General features: G+C 39.5%; 2 protein-coding genes across 2 annotated transcripts; one reads left to right on the top strand and one right to left on the bottom strand.

Annotated features, from left to right (window-relative positions):
* The first annotated feature begins 15,710 nt into the window (after window positions 1-15,710).
* Window positions 15,711-20,166, top strand: LOC148189474 (G2/M phase-specific E3 ubiquitin-protein ligase-like). The gene is made up of 11 exons (XM_088077310.1): window positions 15,711-15,743; window positions 17,302-17,320; window positions 17,402-17,685; window positions 17,776-17,832; window positions 18,381-18,579; window positions 18,662-18,764; window positions 18,860-19,022; window positions 19,118-19,222; window positions 19,399-19,560; window positions 19,659-19,785; window positions 19,874-20,166. The coding sequence occupies exons 1-11, from the start codon at window positions 15,711-15,713 to the stop codon at window positions 20,164-20,166; spliced, it is 1,545 nt and encodes a 514-aa protein (XP_087933436.1).
* Window positions 20,167-20,823: 657 nt separating this feature from the next.
* On the bottom strand, window positions 20,824-22,249 carry LOC148189473 (uncharacterized). Its single transcript, XM_088077269.1, has 5 exons — window positions 21,878-22,249; window positions 21,745-21,790; window positions 21,565-21,656; window positions 21,371-21,481; window positions 20,824-21,052 (listed from the first exon to the last, which is right to left on the bottom strand). Exons 1-5 carry the CDS (start codon window positions 22,039-22,041, stop codon window positions 20,824-20,826), a joined length of 642 nt encoding a protein of 213 aa, XP_087933395.1. The 5' UTR covers window positions 22,042-22,249.
* Window positions 22,250-22,492: the final 243 nt, after the last annotated feature.

Genomic DNA, 22,492 nt, shown 5'->3' with positions numbered 1-22,492 from the left:
GAACTTTTGCACCGAGCGATCGCACATCTGGAATAAGTTTCTAAAAGACCTAATGTAATTTAGGAGACATTTATGTCTCTGAACTTTATGACGAATTACGCGATCTAACCCGTGGTGTATAAATTCACGTATCTCCTCACCACTATAGTCTCATCACAGTAACTTCAAATGCATGTTAGGAGACCTAAAGGTAATTTATAACGTAACACATGATTCTGAAGATCCTTTGCTCAATATTTGTGAAATGACCACACATAACATAACATTGTACCATGGATCCTAAGAAACTTGGTGATTACTTAGATATAGGATTACTTTTAACATTATACAATGAATTCAAAATACGATGTAACCACAAAGTTGGTTACAAGCTTACTAATAACTAAGACCACTAGATGGCAGTATAGCTCCATTATAACAAAGGGGAATAAAACGTACTTTACCTAACTCATTCAAATTACATGAGATGAAAAGAATGGGAGTAATGACCATGCCAAGGCAGTCCACTACATAAGGTTAACTACAGCCACGGTCTCCATGATGTTTTACTTTTGGGCCCTGTTTAATTTCAGCACCTTTCCAGATCTCTAAAAGGAGATACTTCCCTCTTCAAACACATGCTCCACTTCATAGGAAAAGCAGGCAAAGGGAAAATGTCAGGTCAGGTCTTCTGATGCTGGCTTACACACACATGAGAGAGGATGTCTGCATCAGAACTTGAACATGAGCTGTTATCACTTTCTGATCAGATGACTTTTAATGTGCCCTTCTCTGGTTACTCACATTGGGTCACAGGGGGCTGATGGCCAGTAGCACTGCTGGGTCTTGTTCATTGGCATTGACATTTATTGGCTTTTGAATTTTCTTGCTACATATTTCAATGATTGTATTTCTCAGAAAGACATTGTGGTTATATATTAAGATGAGACTTAGTTAAAACTCATTTTGTGGTGTCATATCATCTTTGAGTGAATAACCTCAGGATAGAAAGCATTTACTTTGTCCTTGCTTTGTAATGTATTCTTTTTTTACTTTGTAATAATTAATAACAAGGCTTGAGATTTTTGCATCATATCAGAAATGCAAAAAAATCGGTTGCACAATATAATACAACCCACAACTTACTGTGTAGTTACGTGGACCTTAGAAGGTACTTTAGAGGAAAGATGTTTAAAGTTGTCTCCTAAGTGTTTTTTAAGTACTGGGTACCTACTGGGTACTTTATAGGAAATACATAAGAAGTTATCATATGATTGTTTAGTAAGTACTGGGTACCTACGGGAAACTTTAGAAGGTCAATTTAGAGGAAAGATGTTTGAAGTTATCCTCCAAGTATTTTGTTATTACTGTGTATTCAGGGTACTTAAGAGGAAAACAAAAGTCAAGTTAAGTCAATTTTATTTATAGAGCCCATTATCACATTACATGGTTTGCCTCAGAGGGCTTTACAGTGTACGACATCCCTCTGCCCTTAGACCCTCACATCACCCAAGGAAAAACTCCCAAAAAAGAACCCCTGTAATGGGGAAAAAAGGAAGAAACCTCAGGAAGAGCAGTAGAGGATAATGAGGGATCCCTCCTCCAGGACGGACAGACTTGCAATAGATGTCGTAAATAACAAATGAAATACAATCATGGCAAGAAGGAAAGAGAAAGAGAGAGGGAAGGAGAGGGGGAGAGAGGGGGAGAGAGGCACAGCAATAATAGAAACAGATGCATGTCATATTACAATAACGATGTGTAAAATTATTAACTGCATTCTATGATGATGTTGAGTGTGATGATAAGAGTCTCATGGGTATATTGATAGGGAGGTGTCCAAAGGCAAGATTACAGCGGCACAACCAAGACCAGACCACGATCAGGGCGGGGTACAGTATCAGTACAGCCACAGCACAAGCACAACCAAAGGCAGGGTCACAGCATCAGCACAGCGATCACCACGGTCAGACACAGCCAAGGTTACGGCCAGGATCCAGGAAAACTAGGAAACAAGGGAGCAGGAATGCTCCCAAGAGGCAACGGGATTAGCGTAGTGCAGTTCAACAGACCCAGGCTCCGTAATCGCGAGCCCCAGGTAGTGACAGTACCACATGGCTATCACAGATGTAAGGCTAACTACTGAGGCTAAGCTAAGCTTGCAAACTGCAATGCACTAAGCAGACATGCATGATTTTCCAATGGCGGCATTGAGAGAAGGAAAAGGAGCTCAGCGTATCATAGGAAGTCCCCCGGCAGGTTAAACCTATGTCAGCCTAACCATGGGCTGGTCCAGGCAACCTGAGCCAGCCCTAATTATAAGCTTTATCAAAGAGGAAGGTCTTAAGTCTACCCTTAAAAGTTGAAATGGTGTCTGCCTCCCTGACCGAAAATGGAAGATGGTTCATTAGGAGAGGAGCGTGGTAGCTCAAGGCTCTGGTTCCTATCCTACTTTGGAAAACTTTGGGAACCACAAGTAACCCTGCATTTTCAGAGTGCAGTGATCTTGAGGGTTGGTAAGGAACTATGAGCTGCGACAGGACGGAGCCTGACCATTTAGAGCTTTGTAAGTAAGGAGGAGGATTATAAATTCAATCCTGGATTTCACAGGGAGCCAGTACAAAGAAGCTAAAACAGGAGAAATATGACCCCTTTTCTTGCTTCCCGTTAGAACACGAGCAGCAGTGTTCTCCACCAGTTGGAGAGGCCTAAGTAATTTGTTGGGGCAACCAGATAATAGGGAGATACAGTAATCCAGCCTAGAGGTGACAAATGCATGTACTAATTTTTCAGCATCTGTTTGGGACAGGATATGTCTAATTTTTGTGATGTTACGCAAGTGAAAGTAAGCCATCCTTGAAGTCAGTTTTATATGGGAAGCAAAAGATAAATATCGATCAAATAAAACTCAGAGGTTCCTTACAGTTGTGCTAGAGGCCAAGGTAATGCCATCTGGAGAAATTACATTGTTGGAAAAGGATCTTCTGAGGTGTTTGGGGCCAAGAACAATAACCTCAGTTTTGTCTGAATTCAACATCAGGAAATTACGACTTATCCAGACTTTTAATTCCTTAAGACATGTTTGAAGTCTAGATAGCTGATCAGTTTTATCTGGTTTCATTAATAGACATAATTGCGTATCGTCAGCATAACTATGGAAATTTTTAGTGTTTTCTAATTATGTTGCCTAGAGGAAGCATATTTAAAGTAAAAAGGATTGGTCCAAGCACAGAACCCTGTGGCACTCCGAAGCAGACCTTAGTACGTGCGGAGGGTTGATTGTTGATGTGAACAAATTGGGAACGATCTGATAAGTATGTCTTAAACCAGGCTAGTGCCATTCCTTTAAGGCCCATTAAATTTTCCAATCTGTGCAGTAAGATTTGATGGTCAACGGTGTCAAATGTGGCACTGAGATCTAATAGGATTAAAACAGAGACCAGACCTGTAGCAGAAGGGATAAATAAGTCGTTATTAATTTTTGCAAGTGCCGTCTCTGTGCTATGATGAACTCTGAAAGTCCTCAAATAAACTATTATCTTGGAGAAAGTCACAGAGTTGATGAGCAACCACTCTCTCAAGGATTTTAGAAATAAAGCGGAGATCAGATATCAGTCTATAGTTAGCTAAAATCTCAGGATCGAGAGTGGGCTTCTTTATAAGAGGTTTAATGACAGCTACTTCAAAGCACTGTGGTACATAGCCTGTTAATAAAGATGCATAGATTATATCTAATAAAGGAGCTAATTTTCTTTGTTTCATTATTTTCTTTTTGAAGGGTGCAACAGAGTCGAGAGCTGATCGCAATGAGCCTGTAGCATTATTGACGAGACAGTCAATTTGAGAATGACTTAAGTTAGAAAGACTATTCTCAGTCACTGTAAGACATGGTAATGATGTCAATGCCGAAGGAATCAGTTTCTTAAATTTAGCCACTGCTGAATCAGATAGACATCTAGAATAAAAAATTGAAAATTATTAAATAATGGTCTGACAGAGCAGGAATCTCAGAAAAGACTAATAAATCTTTAATATCGATGCTGTATGCAAGGACAAGATCGATGGTGTGATTGTAGTGGTGGGTGGGTTTATGCACACACTGCCTGAAGGCAATAGAATCCAAAAGCGTGGAGAAAGCAAAACTAAGGCTATCACTATTAATATCCATGTGAATTTTAAAATCCCCTACGATAATAAGTTTGTTTGATTTAAGCACTAAACTTGATATAAGCTCCATCAATATGGTTATCCAATATTAAATCAGTGTCTAAATGAGCCTTGGTTGATAGGGATCTAACGTTCAAGAGTCTGCATTTAATTCTCCTGTTATGATGCTGTTTGACAGGAGATGTATTAATTTTCATGAGATTTTCTTGTACCACTCCCCGTTAGCTTTTAGCTTTAAACAAATGAAGTGGTCGGGGGACAGACACCGTTTTTATAACATTTACATTATGGATATGTGACTGTGCTAGGAGCTCAGAGAAGCATGGAAGACTGTGACTCTGCACCCTGGTCCTTACTCTGGGATATCATGGCTTTGGGCCTGTAATAAACTCGGCCAGATTCCTTGAGAGGAGAGCATCTGCATCCAAAGTGGGATGGATGCCATCCCTCCGGATAAGACCAGGTTTCTCCCCAAAGGAGTGCCAATTATTAATGAAGCTCACATTATTTGCTGGACACCACCACGACAACCAGCGGTTCAGTGATGACATGCGGCTAAACATGTCATCACTGGTCACATTGGGGAGGGGTCCAGCGAAGATTAAGGTGTCTGGCATTGTCTTTGCATATTCACACACTGACTATGTTAATTTTAGTGTCCTCTAATTGGCGTAACCAGGTGTCATTGCCGCCTACGTGAATAAGAATCTTACTGTATTTACATTTAGCCTTAACCAGCAGCTTCAAATTTGACTCGACGTCGCCCACTCTGGCCCCAGGGATACATTTGACTATGGCTGCTGGTGTCACTAACTTCACGTTTCACAAAATAGAGCACCAATGACCAGAACTGTGTCCTCAGCTGGTGTGTCGCTGAGTGGGGAGTACTTATTTGAAACATAAAGGGGGTGTGGAAGGTGTACCGTGGGCTTTGGCTTACTATGGTTCGCTCGGACAGTCGCTTAGCCTCCCGGCTGCACGGGGGTTGCCGGGGGACGGCTGGCAGAGGCTATGCTATGTCGGTCTGCACTGGCTGCAGGGGGCTTGCTTACCATCGCAGCTAAAGAGAGATTTTCCACGGTACGGAGCCACGCTTCCAGATCGCTAACCCTTGCCTCCAGCGCAGCAAATAAACTACACTTGTTACAGGTACCACTATCACTAAAGGAGGCAGGGGACTAACTAAACATCTGACACACTGAGCAGGAGAGAGCAGCAGAAGAGGGAGAAGCCATCGCTAACCAGAGCTAATGCTAAAGTAGCTAATGGGCTAACAGTGAATGGCTGCTGTGTGATTAAACAGAATAAAAAAACCGCTGAGAGGAGAAGACAGCTGTGAGTGATTAAATAAAACTTATGTGAGTTTTCAGTCACAGACAAATAAAAAGCTGTTGAAGTAAGGAGCAAGTTAGAAGATTAGCTGGGAATTGCTCGTAGGAGCAGCACAGAGACGCTACCAGAGGCACAGACAAAGATGCACCGGAAGTGAGGTATCTGACAAGACTGAACTGGAATAAACCCAAATGCACGACACCAGAATCAAAAGTCAAAAACACTTTTTTAAATAAGGCAGCAAAACGTCTCTTACAAAAACAAATGCGAAACACAAACTCACTCCGAAGAGGAAAAGTAACAACAAAAATACTCAGAGATAAGAAACAAAGTATTAACATAAATTCGCTCAAATGAGGTCGCAGGAAAACTAGAGATCAACAAAGTATCAACAAAAATTCACTCTTACGAGGTAACAGAAAACTTGAGTCCAACAAAGTATCAAAATAAAATAGGTTTCAAACCTGAATACAAAAACTTGAGCAACAACAAGACTTGGCATGAATACGGCGCTGGTTCACTGGCTGACGAGACAAGACGAACTGGCACAGGACAAAGGGAGATGCAGATTATATATACACAAGGTAAGGGGAAACAGGTGGAAACGATCAGGGCGGGGCCGACAATCACAACGCCAGAAAACACACAAAGGGAGGAAGTAAGGTGACCTGAAACGAGAGGAGAGTTAGGATTTCAAAATAAAACAAGAAATCACAAGACAACATGGACACAAGACAAAAAACAACTTAACATAATTTCCTTGAAATGACAGTATCACGCTTACCTACAGCACGTAGAGCAGAAGTTATCCTCTAAATATTTTTTAAGTACTGAGTACCTACAGAGTACGGTATGGATTTATAGATCCAAATGGTTGACAAAAATGGACTCCTGCTAATTACGCATTTCTCTGTTATTATGATAATTATTAGGACATTTTAATAATTTTTGTGTTATCCCCTTATCTCATTTGTCTTTGACATCAAAGGGGATATTATTTGAAATAACAACTGTAACCGGCTTGCTCACACAGATGACCCGAGTGCTCGAAGCGAACAGCGGCAGTGCACGAGCATTGCTCTTGTCGTAGCTTAGCTTATTAGCAACAGCAGCTAATCGGCGGTATAACGACAGTGTTGTCGGTTTTAATATTTTCGTGATTATCAGATAATGTTATATTTATCTCTCTCTCTACACACACACACACACACACACACACATATATACACACATATATACATACAACTCATCAGGGAATCATATCGTAATCACGACCGGAGAAATCAAATTAACAGAATCGGAACGTGTTGTGCCCATAAAAAGCTAATAAAAGGTGGTGCCTTGTCATATTGCCCCGTGATTTATTACACAGCTCAATTTTAAAAAATACTACGTTCAATACCTTTTAGTAACTGTCACTAGTGCTCCGCGCTGCTCACTGATAACTGGTAGTTTGAATACACAGACCATAGACTGTATATACGGTCTCTGATACAGACACGGTAAGACGTCCATATTACAGGCTTTACAGCCAAAAGCGTATGGATGTGTTGTAAAATGATGAATTGTGAATAAAAAATAATGAATTACAGGAAAAATATCCATTACTACAGCCGGTACGAAGCCTGTGCTGTGTGAGAAACTCTTTGAGTTACATGCGTGTTCATGCGGTAGAGTCCTGCAGGTCCGATGTGTGTTCATTTTATGTCTGGAGAAAGACCGAATTTCAAATCTTCGTCTTTAGGACTTTATGTCTTTAATAATGGTTATAAAAAAATGCGTTCTGAAAAGTCGACATGTCTCAAAAAAAGTTATCCAGTGATTTAAGGAAGTCTCTTTCCCAATGTTAACAAATGGGGAAAAGTCTTTCTGGGCCAGTGTGCATCACGTGACGCTGTAGTTCCACTTTCGGCCACTATGTAAATTTTGCTTCAGAGGGTGATGCACTTCCTGGGGGCTTGGGACGAGTGCTATGTGAATCAGAAACTAGATGAAAAAGTTGTAGTGGATAACTTCGCTAGAAATACTGAGCAGAACCAGAGATTTGTGAAGTGGAAGAAGTGAACCAGGACCTATGCTTCTGGAGTTTATCACTTTTGGCAGCATCTTGGTGGGTTTACCTGAGTTGAGCTAGCATGGTGGGTAACTACTTAGCGAGTGTTGTCTGTAGACACAAGGTGCTGCAGAAAGCCTCTGTTTCTGTGTTCCTCACTGAAGTTAACATCTTTTCTGCTGTGATATTAAGTGTTGAAGCTGTAGTTAAAGCTGCACATTTCTGTATTGATAACCTGTTTGAAATAATTAAATACAGGTTGTATCTCAGTTGTTTACTTTGATGCAGAATTCAATATTGTGCTTTTGTAAGTGTTGTACCACGTGCACACACAGCGTGGCTGCGTTGTTATGCACCATCAGTGCTAATATTTTGCAGTGTGTTTAAGAAAAGAGTGAATATGTGCACTTAAGACAACATTGATTATAAAGGATGTGATGTGATGTATGCAAGATACATGATGTTGGTGCTGTAACTATGATTTTGAAGGATGTGCACGTCAATTTCATTATCAAAATGTTAAATAATCAAAATTTACGGTTCAAATTTTGTTAAAATGTTAAATAATCACAATTCATTGTTAAAATGTTAAAAAAAATCATATTTTATAGCTAAAAGTGTAAAAATAATTCATGATTGATATAAAAATGGATGAAATACTCCACACAAGAGATGCTGTGTAGTTAAAAAAAATCATTTATTTGATCACTATTGTGTTATTATAATGTTTGAGAATTTTGGTGTGATGTTCAATATAACCATAGAGGATTACAGTATGACTCAAAGGAGAAATAGCCTTGTTTTTACAGAGGATAGGTTTTGAGATACCCTGGAAACATCGTTAGGTTTTAGACTTTGAACTCTTCTTGACAAAGGAGATGGAGAGCTGCCGTTGAACCTGACCAATTCCTTACCCAGAGGAGCTGGAGATCATCTTTTGCTGGAGTAGGGAACCACCCATTCCTCCCCTTGGCAGGACTGTTGAAGCCCACATTTGACGTTTTGACTAAACAATTAAAACTGAAAGTGACTTGACACTACGCTTTCTGACTGAATCTAACTGAACTGACAAAGGACCAAAGTTGAACTTAAAAGAAGGGAAACAGGAATCCTGAACTCCACGATACTCAGACACAATTTTCTTTCCTTGCAATTTAGCTTTGTCAAATAACCATTTTAATAGGATTTATGTTATGTGTTCAGCTTGTGAAGCACTGTTAAAACAATTAACTGAGCTAATGATGCCTAGGTGGGTTACACAACACATTAAGATTCTTGAGATACTGTGTAATAATAGGAAATAATAATAATAATAATAGAAAAGGGTGGATACGCCATAATCCAGCCTGCACCCATGTAAGCACTGTGTAAGTACAGGGTAAGAAAAGGGAACAGTGGATACTTGATAATCAAGCCTGCAACACTGTAAGTACTGTGTAAGTACAGGGTAACAGCAATAACTACAATGTTAACCCGAAAGTTCATTCTATGCAAACAGTTTGAGTAAATACCACTTTTAAAAATTAGTTTTATCACATTATTTAAACAGTATGAGTATATGAAGAGTGTATGAGACAGTCATTGGGGAATACTCATTTTTGTAAGTTTAACAAACTTAAACTATCAAGTTTTAACTCAGGCCACAGTGCTGCCCTGTTGTGATTGTCTGTGCTTGTCTGTTGGAGGTTACACAGAAAGTTGCGCCATTTTCTAATTTTCACAGAGCAATTTCAGGTCATTGCACTTTGCATGCTCCTTGGACAATACATTTTCTGCCTGCATTCTTCTGTTTCTAGCAAGTTTGGATGCTTTTAAAGGACATTTGCCTGCCGCAAAGAGGATACCATTTTCTGCCTGAATGAGGTGAGTTGTTTTCTCTATTCAAGTATTAGAAACTGCTGGAACATTTCTAGTTTGAAATGTGTACATTTGAATGTGTGCAAATTTGAGGTTGACTTAGGTAAATTTTGAGCATTGGACAATTGCAGCATTGTGTTTTTAGAGTAGCTCTCTCTACTTGTGTGTTCTCTACATACAGTTTTGCAACAGTAGTGTAAAATTCTAATTATTCAATGTAGTTTTGAAAATATTTCAATGCCCACTTTTAACATTAGCTTCATTTGCCCTACTATTTTTGTTTAAAGCCGTATTAAAATGCCTTGGAAATGCAAGAACTGCCCTGCCATCTGTGAGAAGAGAGCACAGCTTTTTAAACATTATAGGCTAAAACATGGGACTTATGCAAGAACTGAGCCCTTTCCTTGCTTGCATCAGGAATGTATGTGTACATTCAAGTCTCTCAATGCACTCCATAGCCATTTATCCCGCTTTCACACCAGAGGTGTGGATCAACCGCAAACTGTAGACTCTCAAATGAAGTTTCGCTGTTTGTCATGCGAATTTCTTGAATCCTGCACTGAAACTGAATACTTTGCTCATCTGCGGAGTACTCACTTAAAAGTAAATCACAAAGTTGATTGTCCTTATAAAGACTGTAAATTTCAGAGCAGTGTATGCTCCACTTTCAATGCACACAAAAGTAAAACACATAGAGAGCATACTTGGAAGAATTTCAAGTCTGAAATTATTGTCAGTATAACCAGTGATGCTTGTGATGAAGCAGCCCATGAAAGTCAGGGTGAGCAAGAGCAACTGGCAACTTCTGACACAGAAGACCTAGAAGTCATGGAAGAAGCCTGCGATGATCTTTGTGGTTTAGGAAAACAGCTTGAACACAATCTAGCATCTCTGTTATTGAAAATGCAAACTATTCTGCATATCCGAGAGAGTGCTGTACAAGAAGTGATACAACACCTTTGCCAAATACATGACGTGTCACAACCATTACTGTACAGTAATGTCAAGGCAGTACTTAAGAAACATTATCCAGATGTGGATGAATTAGTTGTAAAAGAAATAATCTGTGCTATTTCAGAAAGTAATGTGGTGACATCATTGTGTGGCAAACATGGATCTCTTGGAACTGTAAAAAGGAGGGCAGCCTATGTGAGGAATAAGTTTCCCCTGGTGATTCCTATAGAATATGTTGTTGAAAAAGGCACAAAAACAGTTGTATATGTCCCCATGCAACACATGCTACAGAAACTATTAAACAAAACTGACATTTTAGATAAAAGCAATGTCAGAAAAGGCGCATGTTCCACATGAATATAGTTCATATGCTGATGGAGAGCACTTTAAGGAAAATTGCCTTCTTTCAGTGGATGAGTTCACAGTTGCACTGATACTATATCTTGATGACTTTGAAGTAACCAATCCTTTGGGAACATCAAAGCAGAAACACAAAATGTGTGCAGTGTATTGGGTAATTGCTAATGTACCTGCCAAATACAGATCAACACTAAACTCTATTCAGCTTGCTCTACTCTGCAACACCTCCACAATCAGTGTGGTTATGAGAAAGTTCTGCAACCTCTTATCCATGATCTTGTCTCATTCGAACAGCATGGTGTTTATGTAGAGCAGCTAGGCACAAGTGTGAAGGGAACAGTTTTGTTTGTAGCAGCTGATAACCTTGCCGCCCATTCAATTGCAGGTTTCCATGAGAGCTTCACAGTAAACAAATATTGCAGAGTCTGCATGGCATCCAGAGGTGACATTCAGCAACAAGAGGTAAGTTCTGGTTTGTTTCATCTCCGAGATAAAAACTGTCATGACAGGCATGTGCAAGAGGTGATGAAAGACTCAAGCTTAAGTCAAAAGTCTGGGGTGAAAGGACAGTGTCCTCTTACTAAAAGTCTGAAACACTTCCATGTGGTCAAGGGTTACCCTCCGGACATTTTACATGATGTCTTGGAAGGAATTGTCCCCGTTGAGGTGTCTCTGTGTCTGACAGACCTGATTGCCCAGAAGTATTTTACTTTAGATATGCTAAATGAGGCCATCAGATCCTTTAATTACATGTTTACAGACAAGACTGATCAGCCTCAGACAATTGGCAAAGGATTTTCAACCAAAGGGACCATAGGTGGAAATGGTCACAAGAACTGGTCCATCATCAGGCTTCTTCCACTTTTTATTGGTCACTGTGTCCCTGAGGGAAATAACTCTTGGGAAATTCTCATGCTCCTCGAAGATATTGTGGAGCTTGTTGTGGCACCTAAGCACACTGATGACACTGCATTTTTTGGAATGCAAGTTGGCAGAGCACAGAGAGCTGCTGCAGTCAACCTTTCCAAATTTCAGGTTGTGACCAAAACATCACTATGTGGAACATTACCCTCACCTGATAAAGAAATTTGGTCCTTTGACTGATGTTTGGACAATGTGCTTTGAGGGTAAGCATAAATTCTTCAAAAAAGTAGTCAGAGAGTCCCAGAATTTTAAAAATGTGGCCCTGACTCTTGCTACTAAACACCAGAAAGCACTCAGCTACTATTTGGACTGTAGCTCATTTTTCAGGCCAGCAGTTGATATGGCAAAGGTTACAATGGTCTTGGTCACATCTTTTCCCAGCAATGTTCAGAGAGTACTCCCTCAAAACATAACCACTCCTGGGTCAGTGCTTGTTGCATCATCTGTCTGCATTGACGGAATCAAGTACAACATAGATATGGTGCTCTGTATTGGTTCCTGTTCAGGTCTCCCTGAATTTGGTCAGATTACACAGATTGTTGCAGCTAACCCAGTCATTTTGTTTGTCTGCAAAAAAATGACAGCATGGTACCATGAGCACTTTCGGTCCTACCAGCTATGCTACACTGATGGCGCTTCTATGTGTGTGGTTAAGCTGCCTGATTTAAATGATGTCTTTCCATTGTCAGCATACAAAGTACAACGGAAGCTTATGGTAACTCTCAAGTGATTTGTTATTTGCTAAAATTGTCAATGTTTCTTTTTTTCCTCACATGGCTACACAACAGAAGCTGATGATGAGAGTTATTTTTTGTGAGGGGGACATACGAAAAATGACAATGACTCCTGGTCCAAATACAGTTGATGATTTAATAAACTGGTTCAAGAAATCAGTTGAACCTGATTACAACTTTGCTTTACAGTACGAGGACCCTGAATTCAACAATGCACTCTGTAACCTTACAGACTTTTCTGACCTCCCTGAGAAACCTACCATCCGAATTATTCCTGTCCTTGATATCATCCCAGTGCCACGAAGTGAAATAAGCAGTGAATTGAGCAGCCAGCCTGACACAGAGATCTTGTCTACCTCATCTCTGGACGGTTGAAAAGAGTGGCCTGAGGTATTTGACATTCCAAAGTTTCCTGTAGACGTGGAATACAGATTACGCCAAGGAAATCTGATGTATCTTCGTGATGGCACTTATCTGAAAGTGACAAAGGAAATGAAGCATGATATTCTTGAGAAGCTGGCGGAGACAATCTATGGCTACAAAGCTTACCCAACAAAAGAGGAGTTTGAAGTTGTCGCAAAAGCCTTGATAGCAGAACACCCCTGTCTTAAAGAACAAGGCTCATCATCTGGCTGTCAGGGATGGATAAACAGTCTTAAATTCAAAATGGGGAATTACAGAACGAAAATGCGCCAGCTGGGACGGCCTGATGTAACAGTTAAACGTGGAAAAAACAATGCTGATGGTGAGCCTTCTCGCAAAAACATAAAGAAGCCAAGAAAAGGGGAGATCAATTACCTTTCAGAATTTCCAGAGGGAATGGATGTTGCTAGGCTTGAAGCTGTTCGAGAGGCCGTGATCAATGAAATGCAGAAGAAAAACCCAAATGATTCTCTTATTAGAAAAAACATGGACATCACATTTGCCCTTAGAAGGGAGGAGGTTGTAAAGCATGAGCCTGACATCAGCCAGATGGTCCAACGCTGGCCAGCGCTTTTCACTGAAAGCCAGGTTTGTGAAAGTGTCCTTTAAATTTCTTGTTCTTGTTTCTTTCTTTTTTGTGTTATTAGTGTTATAAGTAAGTCTGCCTGAATATCAAAATTGAGCTTATTTCATATTTTTCAGGTGTACTTGGAGTTTAACAGGGTTGCTGGTAGAAATCTTAAAGAAGAGTTCTTTGGTGTTCTCGATGGTTTGCTTCCAAGCTTGATGGAAATCTTCAAGAGGAAGACAGGTCGGATAGGCAAGCAGTTAGCTGACCTGGTACAACAGACAACGGCGGGTTGATATTTCTGTTTTTTCTTGTAATGATATTGATGGTTAGTTCATACATATTACAAGAACTAATTCTCCCACCTTCCCTTGTGGTACTTCTCTATATGAACAAATAAACTGATATAAGATATATGTCTTTGTTCTACATTTAAGTGTGTGTTATATCTCTTTGCAGAGCACTGAGCCAACAGCCATTAGATGCCTTGCCCTGAGAGGACTTCCAGTCATTCTTGGGGATGATGCATCTATGTTCTTTAAGAGCAGTTTGGTGAGTAAAGTTTTCTGATTGGTGTTTGACTCAGTTTTTCCATTTTGCTATGTTTTATTTATTTGGGATGATGGGTTGTGATAATTAGTATTTATGAAGATGTTTCATTGAACTTAAGTTGATTTTAACTTGATAATGTGCCTTTCCTGTTAGCCAGAGGAAATTAATTACTGCATTTTGTACTACAAAATATGCAAAAATTCAAAGGGCTTGTATAGTGACTTGATTTCTGCAAAAACAAAAAACCTAATCCACTGAGGGGCTGCTGCTGGAACTTCCAGTCAACGCATAGTTTGTGGCGGCTCCACTGAATGAATCCAAACATCTCCAATGTATTTCTAATATTGCCTTTATTGATCTACACACACGAATGGAGAATAAACAAAAAGGTGCAAATTGGGCAACTAATACTCCGGTCAAAAAACTGTGTGCTTCTCCCTGGTCAGCAGCACACCTGAAGAGTAATTAACTCTTTCTCTATTTGTACCTTTCACATATCACACTGTCCAAAACACCACCTACTGTCAAAACATGGGATCTACACCAAAACAGACACCTATACATGAACACACAAAAGATTCCTCTAACAGCTTGTTTACACAACATTACCTAAAATAAAACCACTGTGAATTATGAGTGTCATAATATTTATGAAGACCACACAACTGATTGTAGACAAATTACTGTTAACCTGAATATCCTCTTTTTGTCTCATTTCTTGCATTATAGAATCTTAATGAGGGAGCCTCCGTGGACATTCCCTTGGGAATCCTCTGCTATGAGGACACCAGCGCTGCAAGCCCAGCAAGCCCAGCATCGCCACAACTAAACTCCTCAAGAGTGGGGATCATCCTAGAGGGCATCCTTGTAATGGAAGCACTCACCAACCTACCTCAGGCAATGTGCCTCTTGTTTGGCTTTACCTACGCACTCCACCTGCAGTACCCGAAGTTCTTAAAAAACACATTCACCTTCATTCAGCAGGTAATGCTAAATTTAGGTCGAAGTGAGCTACCTCCCAAGGTTCAAAAGCTGAAGAATGATCTTGCAGTGTAAGACACATTTATGCTCATGGCACAATTCTCCATGTCCATGTCTGGATTGTTGCACAAATAAACACAAACTCACTGCATAGTTGTTCTTAATGCTACTGTTCTTAATGCCTGATTTGTTGTGTGGCAAACAAAGCATACAGTTTTTCCTGTTGCACTTGCAGTACCTGTTGCTACATGATCAGTGTTGTTGTTGTTGCTGTTGTTTTTTTTTCAAACCTGTGGTATAAAACACATTTATGCTCATGGCACAATTCTCCATGTCCGTATCTGGATTGTTGCACAAATACATTTCACTCAATAGAGCAAATATTCTTGCAGTTGCTCATTTTGTATGTGATTCTTCTTGTACTGCATGTGTATGGGGTAAGGTTACTGTCAAAAGTTTCATGCGTGTACACATAAAAATCGTACACGTATTAAAAATGTGTGCGTGCAGTCTGTAGTTGTGCATAAATAAAAAATTGTAAACTCTTAGATTATAGATAGATTATCTAAGATTATTTTAGATTATGCAGTGTATAAATTATCTGTAAGAATGCAACTCATAAAGTTACAACTTTCCAAAATTACAAATACGGATTGCAGTTTACAGACGTACGCTTTCTTCAGAATGAATACGAATCTGACAAGTGTGAAATAACTGTCAAAACTACGTCACAAGGTCACAGGCATTATGTATCGAGTGGAAGATAACATCCATTCTACAAACTGCGCAGGTGTCAGAAATTCGACCGTGGGTTCATGGCGCCAAGATGGCGGAAAACGTGGACACAGCAAGGAATCAGGTAATGTTAATCACTTTTTACTTTGTTCTAACATGATATCCGCAAAAAATTACTGAGTCGGCAATGAAGCGGCTTTACTTTCGTTGATGTAGTCTTTGTTTCTAATTACGTAACTTTATTGGTTTCTTTGTGCTAGGTGCAGTTAGCCGATATACTCAACACGGCACACAGTCTAGTGTCGATGTTGACCAGCAGGTTAAGTTCTGCAGGGAATGTCAGGCCAGTTACACAGGGAAATACATCACAGCCTGCTGAGGGACAGAGAGGTCAATCACAGACATCTCAGCTGCCAGGTCCACAAGCAAGGTGTCCCTAGCGCAATGGCTCCGGAGTGTCAATGCGCCAGGAAATGGCTAGGTACGTTTGTCATGTAGCTGCAGCGCTGGCTCTGATCTTGATGACAAGGTAATACAGAACCGAGGAGGATTTTTTTGCCGAGTTTGGCTCCGGACAACTCAGAGCTGAGTCAGGAAAGAGGAGTGCTCACAGAGCTAACTAACATTAGCGACAGCGGCTACATTTAGCTGTCGGCGCTAACTAATGTCAGCGACGACGGCTACATTTAGCTGCAGTTGGCTCTCAGTTCAGTAATGAAGCTGCTGCAGTCAGTCACCAGGAATCACTTCGGTACTGTAATGATCTCTGCCATCGCTGTTGAAGGCTGTGTGTTGCTGCGGTCTGGAGTTATTCATTGTAAACGTGCTGTTTGTTAGCATGTCTGACTGTGAACTGCTAATCCGGCAAGATGTAAACCCATGTTTGCACAAACAAACTCCAAAATACTATCAAAATTGTCTACAAAACAGCGTGTTGTCTATTGTTGGGCTTGACAATTTTATATAGGTGAGTCATGACACAGAAAATCCTTGAATGTGTTTGTTGCCCAGTCCCCCTTCTCAGTCGCAAGTAACTAATCGAATGGCTAATATGAATAGCCTTCAATAATTTTTCTGTTTAATTTATTTTGGCCTTTCAATTTTATTGAAAGTCTGGGGAGAGGTCATGGAGAAGTAATTGAAAATCTCTGCTAAAAATGTAAATTAGCCCTGCCTGTGAGTGCATTTGTCTTTCTTCTTTTAAACTATTTTCATAGTTTCTGGTGAGTGATCAAAAATGTTTGTATTTTCAGATCGTTTACTGTACTTTTACGCAAAGCGGCAAAAGGCAAACGACGTTTTGCACCATATGCACGACCAGAAAAGAGTTTTTTGGTAAACTTTTTTCTGCTTTATAAACAGCGTTCAATGACCCCCAAAGGACACGAGGAACTCCAACTTACACTGGCTGGTCTTGGGAAACGTTCTCTAACAGTGCCTTTAAACATCACACATTCAGAGGTATGCTTTTTAAAAGAGATGAAGTATCTTAGGCACCACCATTACCAACACCAACATTAAGTGCTGATTTTTGTAATAACAAGAAGTCTTTCTTTAAAACTAATTGCATGTTCACATAAATGATAAACACATTCATTCATATATTTATTAAATTTATCAACTAATCATGTTCTAAAAGTTGACAGATTTGCTGGTGAATACATATCCAACATACATATCCATATCTGCACAAGGCCACAGGTATACATGGACCTTTATATATTGCTTTTGTAGCATTTTAAAATCTTTGATTCCTAAAATTAATGTCTGTTTCATTTCTAGGTGGGGGTGGGCAACGCAAATTAGCTGTCATTTCTCCTGACTCAGATGGATACAGTGGGCAACAGCTAAAAGGAGTGAGTGGGAATGGAAAGTGTACACTGTACATTGCCCCTTTACAAGAGGAAATTGACACTACTCCATTACCACCAGAAGCGAAAGAATTTGAGAAAATGCCCAAAGCCCCATGCAACACTTGCAGAAAGCTTGTTCCTCTTCAGGCTCTTCCAGACCACATCAAGAGCTGCAAGGAGGAGAATATAGATCTGTGCAGTTCTTCTGAGGATGTATGTCAAATCTTCTGTCAGGCTTCAAGTATTTTTTGCTGTGACTAATACAGTGGGGTTATTTCATACTGTCTTATGTTTTGTCACTAGGAAAACTACACCCAGGACAATATGTCTCCAGTGTGCCCGGAAAACCAGGCAGAGATGGTAAGATTCCTGTATTTTATTTTTATGTTGATAAGCTAACTGTCTGATGTTAACTTAATGTAAATTATTATTTTTTAGACAGCTGAGTGTCCTGTGTGCAGAGGTGTATTCAGCAACAATGTCATTGAGATTCATGCATCTGAGTGTGGATTATGGTACTTGAACCAAAAATATTTCAGTATTTCTAAATTACATTTTAATTCAGGTTGTGTAAATTACAAATTTATTACAACTTTTTTTTGTTTCTGCAGAGTTGCAGACCATGATGGCAATGGCAATGTCTCAAGTGAAACAATGCATCCTTTTCAAAGGTAAAACCTCGTCTTTCAGCTGTTTCAAAACTGCATAATCTCTATTGCTTCTTTATAAAAAAGTTACTCACTCAATATCTCTAGAATGGTGTATGTTTATATAGCTTTATTTTCCATGCATTTCTTTTTTTAATTTTTAAAAAATCTACTTTTATAACACCTGATTTTCCTCAAAGGGATCAACAAAGCATGATCTTATCTTTTGTATTTCTCTTTATGTATGTTTTCAAATTAAAGTTCAGAGGACGTCCTGAACTGGATCAGTTGGATGAAGGCAGCACATTTCCTCTTTGTGTGTCGAGAAGTGTTCTCTTTATTAGAGGAATGCAACAGTGGCAACGTCAAAAAAAATCCTCCCCTAAATGCAGACCGAAGGTTACTTTTTTTGGGGAATCAGGCATTGACACCGTTGCTCTTAATAAAGAATTTCTGACAGGTACCGTTGAATATCACTGCAATTTTGAAAGTTGTCACTTTTTTGTAATAGATTTTCAGTTTCCTGTTTTTATGTTAATCAGATATGGTTGCAGGGATTGAAAAGAAACTTTTCATGGGCAGCGCTGACAACAAGGGGAAAACTCCCCTTTACTGTCTCAACAGCCTGGATAACAACTACTCCAGGTGCATAGTGTTGTCTTTGTGTCCTGTAAATAATTTTATTTATTGAAAAGTTACTTTAATTAAAATACAGCTCTCTTCTTTATTTTGATATTTAGGAATTCAGGAGAAATTATGGCAGCTAGCATGGCACAAGGTGGACCTCTCCCCAACTTTATGCGTGAGTGGTGCTACAGATACATCTGCTCGGGTGACTCAGACAGCATGCAGGTGTCAACCAGAGATGTCACAGATTTGGAATTGTTACAGCTTATAATGGAGGTAATGTTAATTCAGTTTCTAAACAGTTAACAGTGTGTCAACAGTTTTTTTCATTGACTTAATGAAATTCTGCTTTATGCTGTTTGTGCTTTCAGATAAACAGAGCGACTGATGAGAACATTGATGAGCTTACTGATGGCATAGTAAGCTGTGGATACACTGGAAGAGTGTCTGTGGATAAAAAAAGACCAGATAATCAGGTAGTTTTCATAATATACACTGTCAGGTGTATAGTGATAGTTATACAAACACTGACTTAAGCACACCTTTTTAAGATCAATTCTGATTTTTTTTAAAGAATTTTCTTCAACTACACGAAATGTGTGCATTTGCACTAATTTTCCTATTTTACAAAACTGTCTGGAGTGTTACTCAGAAACCTTTGTGTTTCAGGACTATTGTGCTGCACTCAACCATGAGAGTGGTCCCCATGCTTGACCAGCTGAGAAAAGGCCTGCAGCTGTATGACCTACTGGAGGTTTTGAAGACACACCCAGACCTTTGTTTGCCACTGTTTGTACCAGGGGAAGATGATAAGGTAAATACTTTGGTCTTTGTCAAGTCATCCCTGTTTTTTTGTTTACTGCAAGAAATTCAGAGTTGTAAATCTATATCTTTTGTGCTTTGTTTTTGTAGGTGGATGCAGCTATCATCCTGGAAAAGTGCCAGCCTGATTTCAGTGAGAGGGGCTCTGTCAAACACAGTAGAGAAGTAAACATCATGAACTTCCTTCAAGACTTCCTCCAAGAAACTGAGGATTGTGGTATGTTTAAGCTCATACAGTTACTGATCTGTTTTTTTGTTTGTTTTTTTTAGTTCACACTAACATTAATCTTTTACTTAAGAACAAGATGGCTGGAGTGATGAGGAAAGTGAGGTTCCACAGCATCTAACTGTTGGCAGAATCATGCAGTGGATGACAGGACAAGCCCATAAGCCCCTTCTGCCAAGCGAGAAGAAGGACTTCATCATATCTGTGAAATTCTACCATGATTGTGATGAAAATCATACCATTTGCTTTCCAACTGTAAGTGCATGTAGTCGCACAATAACATTTCCAGTTGCTCACCTGACAACATTCAATGAATTCACAAACATCATGAAAACTGCTCTAACCCATGGGCAGTCCTTTTATAGAGTGTGAAGTATTTGGCTATTAGAACCCAAACCACATCCATGGTCAACTTTTGATACAAAATATTTTTTTCTGTTCTTTGTTTCACTGTATTTAGTCTTAAAATGAATGTGTTGTAAATATATGGTTCTATCATTTAAAAAATGCTTTTCAAAGAAGCCTAGTTTTAAGCAGCTGGTTCTGTTAACACATGGATTGTTATCTTTTGATATCAAATCTGTTTAATAAATTTTAAAAAAGAGTTAAAATTTAAAAAAGAGGTAATTTTAACCAAGATTTTTACAGTTTATATCGTTTTTTATTGTCAATGAATTCATATTGCAATTTAATCTCTAATTTAAACTCATAATATAGATTTGACCATTTTTAAGGCCTAATTTTTGTAAAATTGTATATCAGACTTAAAGGACCTGTAGACTGCCTGTGTTAACAATAATGTCAAAAATCCCTTTATTACTGGAAATGTAATGTGACATGATCAAATGTCTCCCAGTCAGTTCCATACAACTCCAGGTTCTGTCATTAATTTTACACACACACACACACACACAAAACACAACTTAATTTAAATGTTAAAAAAGGACTTCAATTAACATCCATGTAGATGTCACAAAACTGCAAGTCCTCTTCAGTTTCAGCAGCAGGATTCTGCATGTGTCCCAAAACCTAGAGCTGGTTAGGTGTGAGTCCACCTTCAGACTTCAGAGGATGATTGTCCAACCCTTCAGTAAAGGTGTGAAGAGCATCTGCCAGCCTAGGGAGGAACACACGATGTACACAAAACATATGTACAGTGTCAGCCAAGTCAAAGAGGCCATCTTCCTCAAGGCTGTGAAGCAAGTCGTAGTAAAGATGGGTCACACTGGTCCACACGTCTCGCCACAGACGCTCAATTCTAAAACACAGACAAAATGTACCCATAACAATAGAATATCAAATTAACAGGGGAACAGTAAATTTCTAATTACAGACTTATTTTTCCTATCCTATATTATCAGATTGCTACTTATTGCAAAACTCTGTAGGTCCTGTTTATATTTATTTATATTTCCTCCCTTTTCTATTTCACACAAATAGCTTATGGCTAATTGGGATGTATTTACTATTTCTGCAATTTTGTTAGTTCATGCCCGATTCGGTATTCTTTCTTTTCTGTCAGGGATGTCTCAAATAACAGTTTCCAGATATTGATTTAAATTCAAATTCTGATAACCTTTGATTGTGTACACTTTTTCCAGCGATGAAGCTGCCTCTTCCAGTCCCTTTCACGCTGAACATGGTTTCAGCTATTGCCACATTTTTGACTCCTTGATCACCCCTGACCCTACATAGTGGGGAGGGGGTCTATTAGAACACTCATGGTACAAGTATGTGTGATAAACATTACCAAGCAGCACCACTAACTACCTTGAGGGCCAACCATGGATTTCCACTGCCTTCAGAAAAAACTGAAGAGCTGTGCTTGATTGGTTATTTGTTCCTGGCTCCAGGTACATGATCTGCATCATACACAAACAAATAATAGCACCTCATGTCCAGAATAATACCATAATTTATAACCTACTATCTCAGGAAACACTGACACACCTTCCTGGAGAATCCGTCTATTGCCCCAAATATGACAATGTTGTACCTGGAAAGAAAAATGTTCTTCATAACTTTCTCTATTTGTTTTCAATTAAAGCTGCAGTAATATTCACTTTTTAAAAAAATAGGTTACCTTATTAGCTTGTGATTTGTGTCCACATGCACTAAAGACAGAGGATGCTGTACACAGTATGACCTTCTGACAATGCACCCAAGCTGCATCAGTCTTTCCAGAACTCCAGCGGCGTCAACTCTGCAATGACTCTTTGATGCGTTCCCACTGAACTCTGTGTCCATCTGCTTGCAGGCAACCTTTTACTATTCTGTATCCCACATTTGGTAGTCTGTTTTTTATTGACAACACAGCATTGTCAAGCTCTGTGTCAGACATGGTGCTGTAAGAAGCTCTTGTTGACAACCCAAGTTCACGCATGCGTCTGAAGATTGTAGATTTACTGACTCCCAACAGGTGTGCAATACACGACACTGGAAGGGGCATGTCAATCAGCTGGGTGAGCAGGTCTTCAGAAACCTTTAACCTGGGCCGCCCCCCTCCACTGCTCACTTCTGTAATAAGAGCAAGGGGTGTCTCTAGAGAAAGGGCTGCGGTAATTTTTGTCTGAAGACTCAGAAGACACTCCACAACATCTGTTGGTATGCGAAGGACAGTTGATGCAGACGTCCAAATAAACACCTCCTGATTTACAACATACTGCAGATAGTCCATATCCAGATGTGGCTGACCAAC

The sequence above is a fragment of the Plectropomus leopardus genome, chromosome 5 (assembly GCF_026936395.1).
Source record: "Plectropomus leopardus strain MGB_pleo_1.0 chromosome 5, ASM2693639v1, whole genome shotgun sequence".
Classification (NCBI taxonomy): Eukaryota; Metazoa; Chordata; class Actinopteri; order Perciformes; family Serranidae; genus Plectropomus; species Plectropomus leopardus.
The sequence above is the reverse complement of the archived record's forward strand: the minus strand, read 5'-3'. Positions and strand labels throughout refer to the sequence as shown.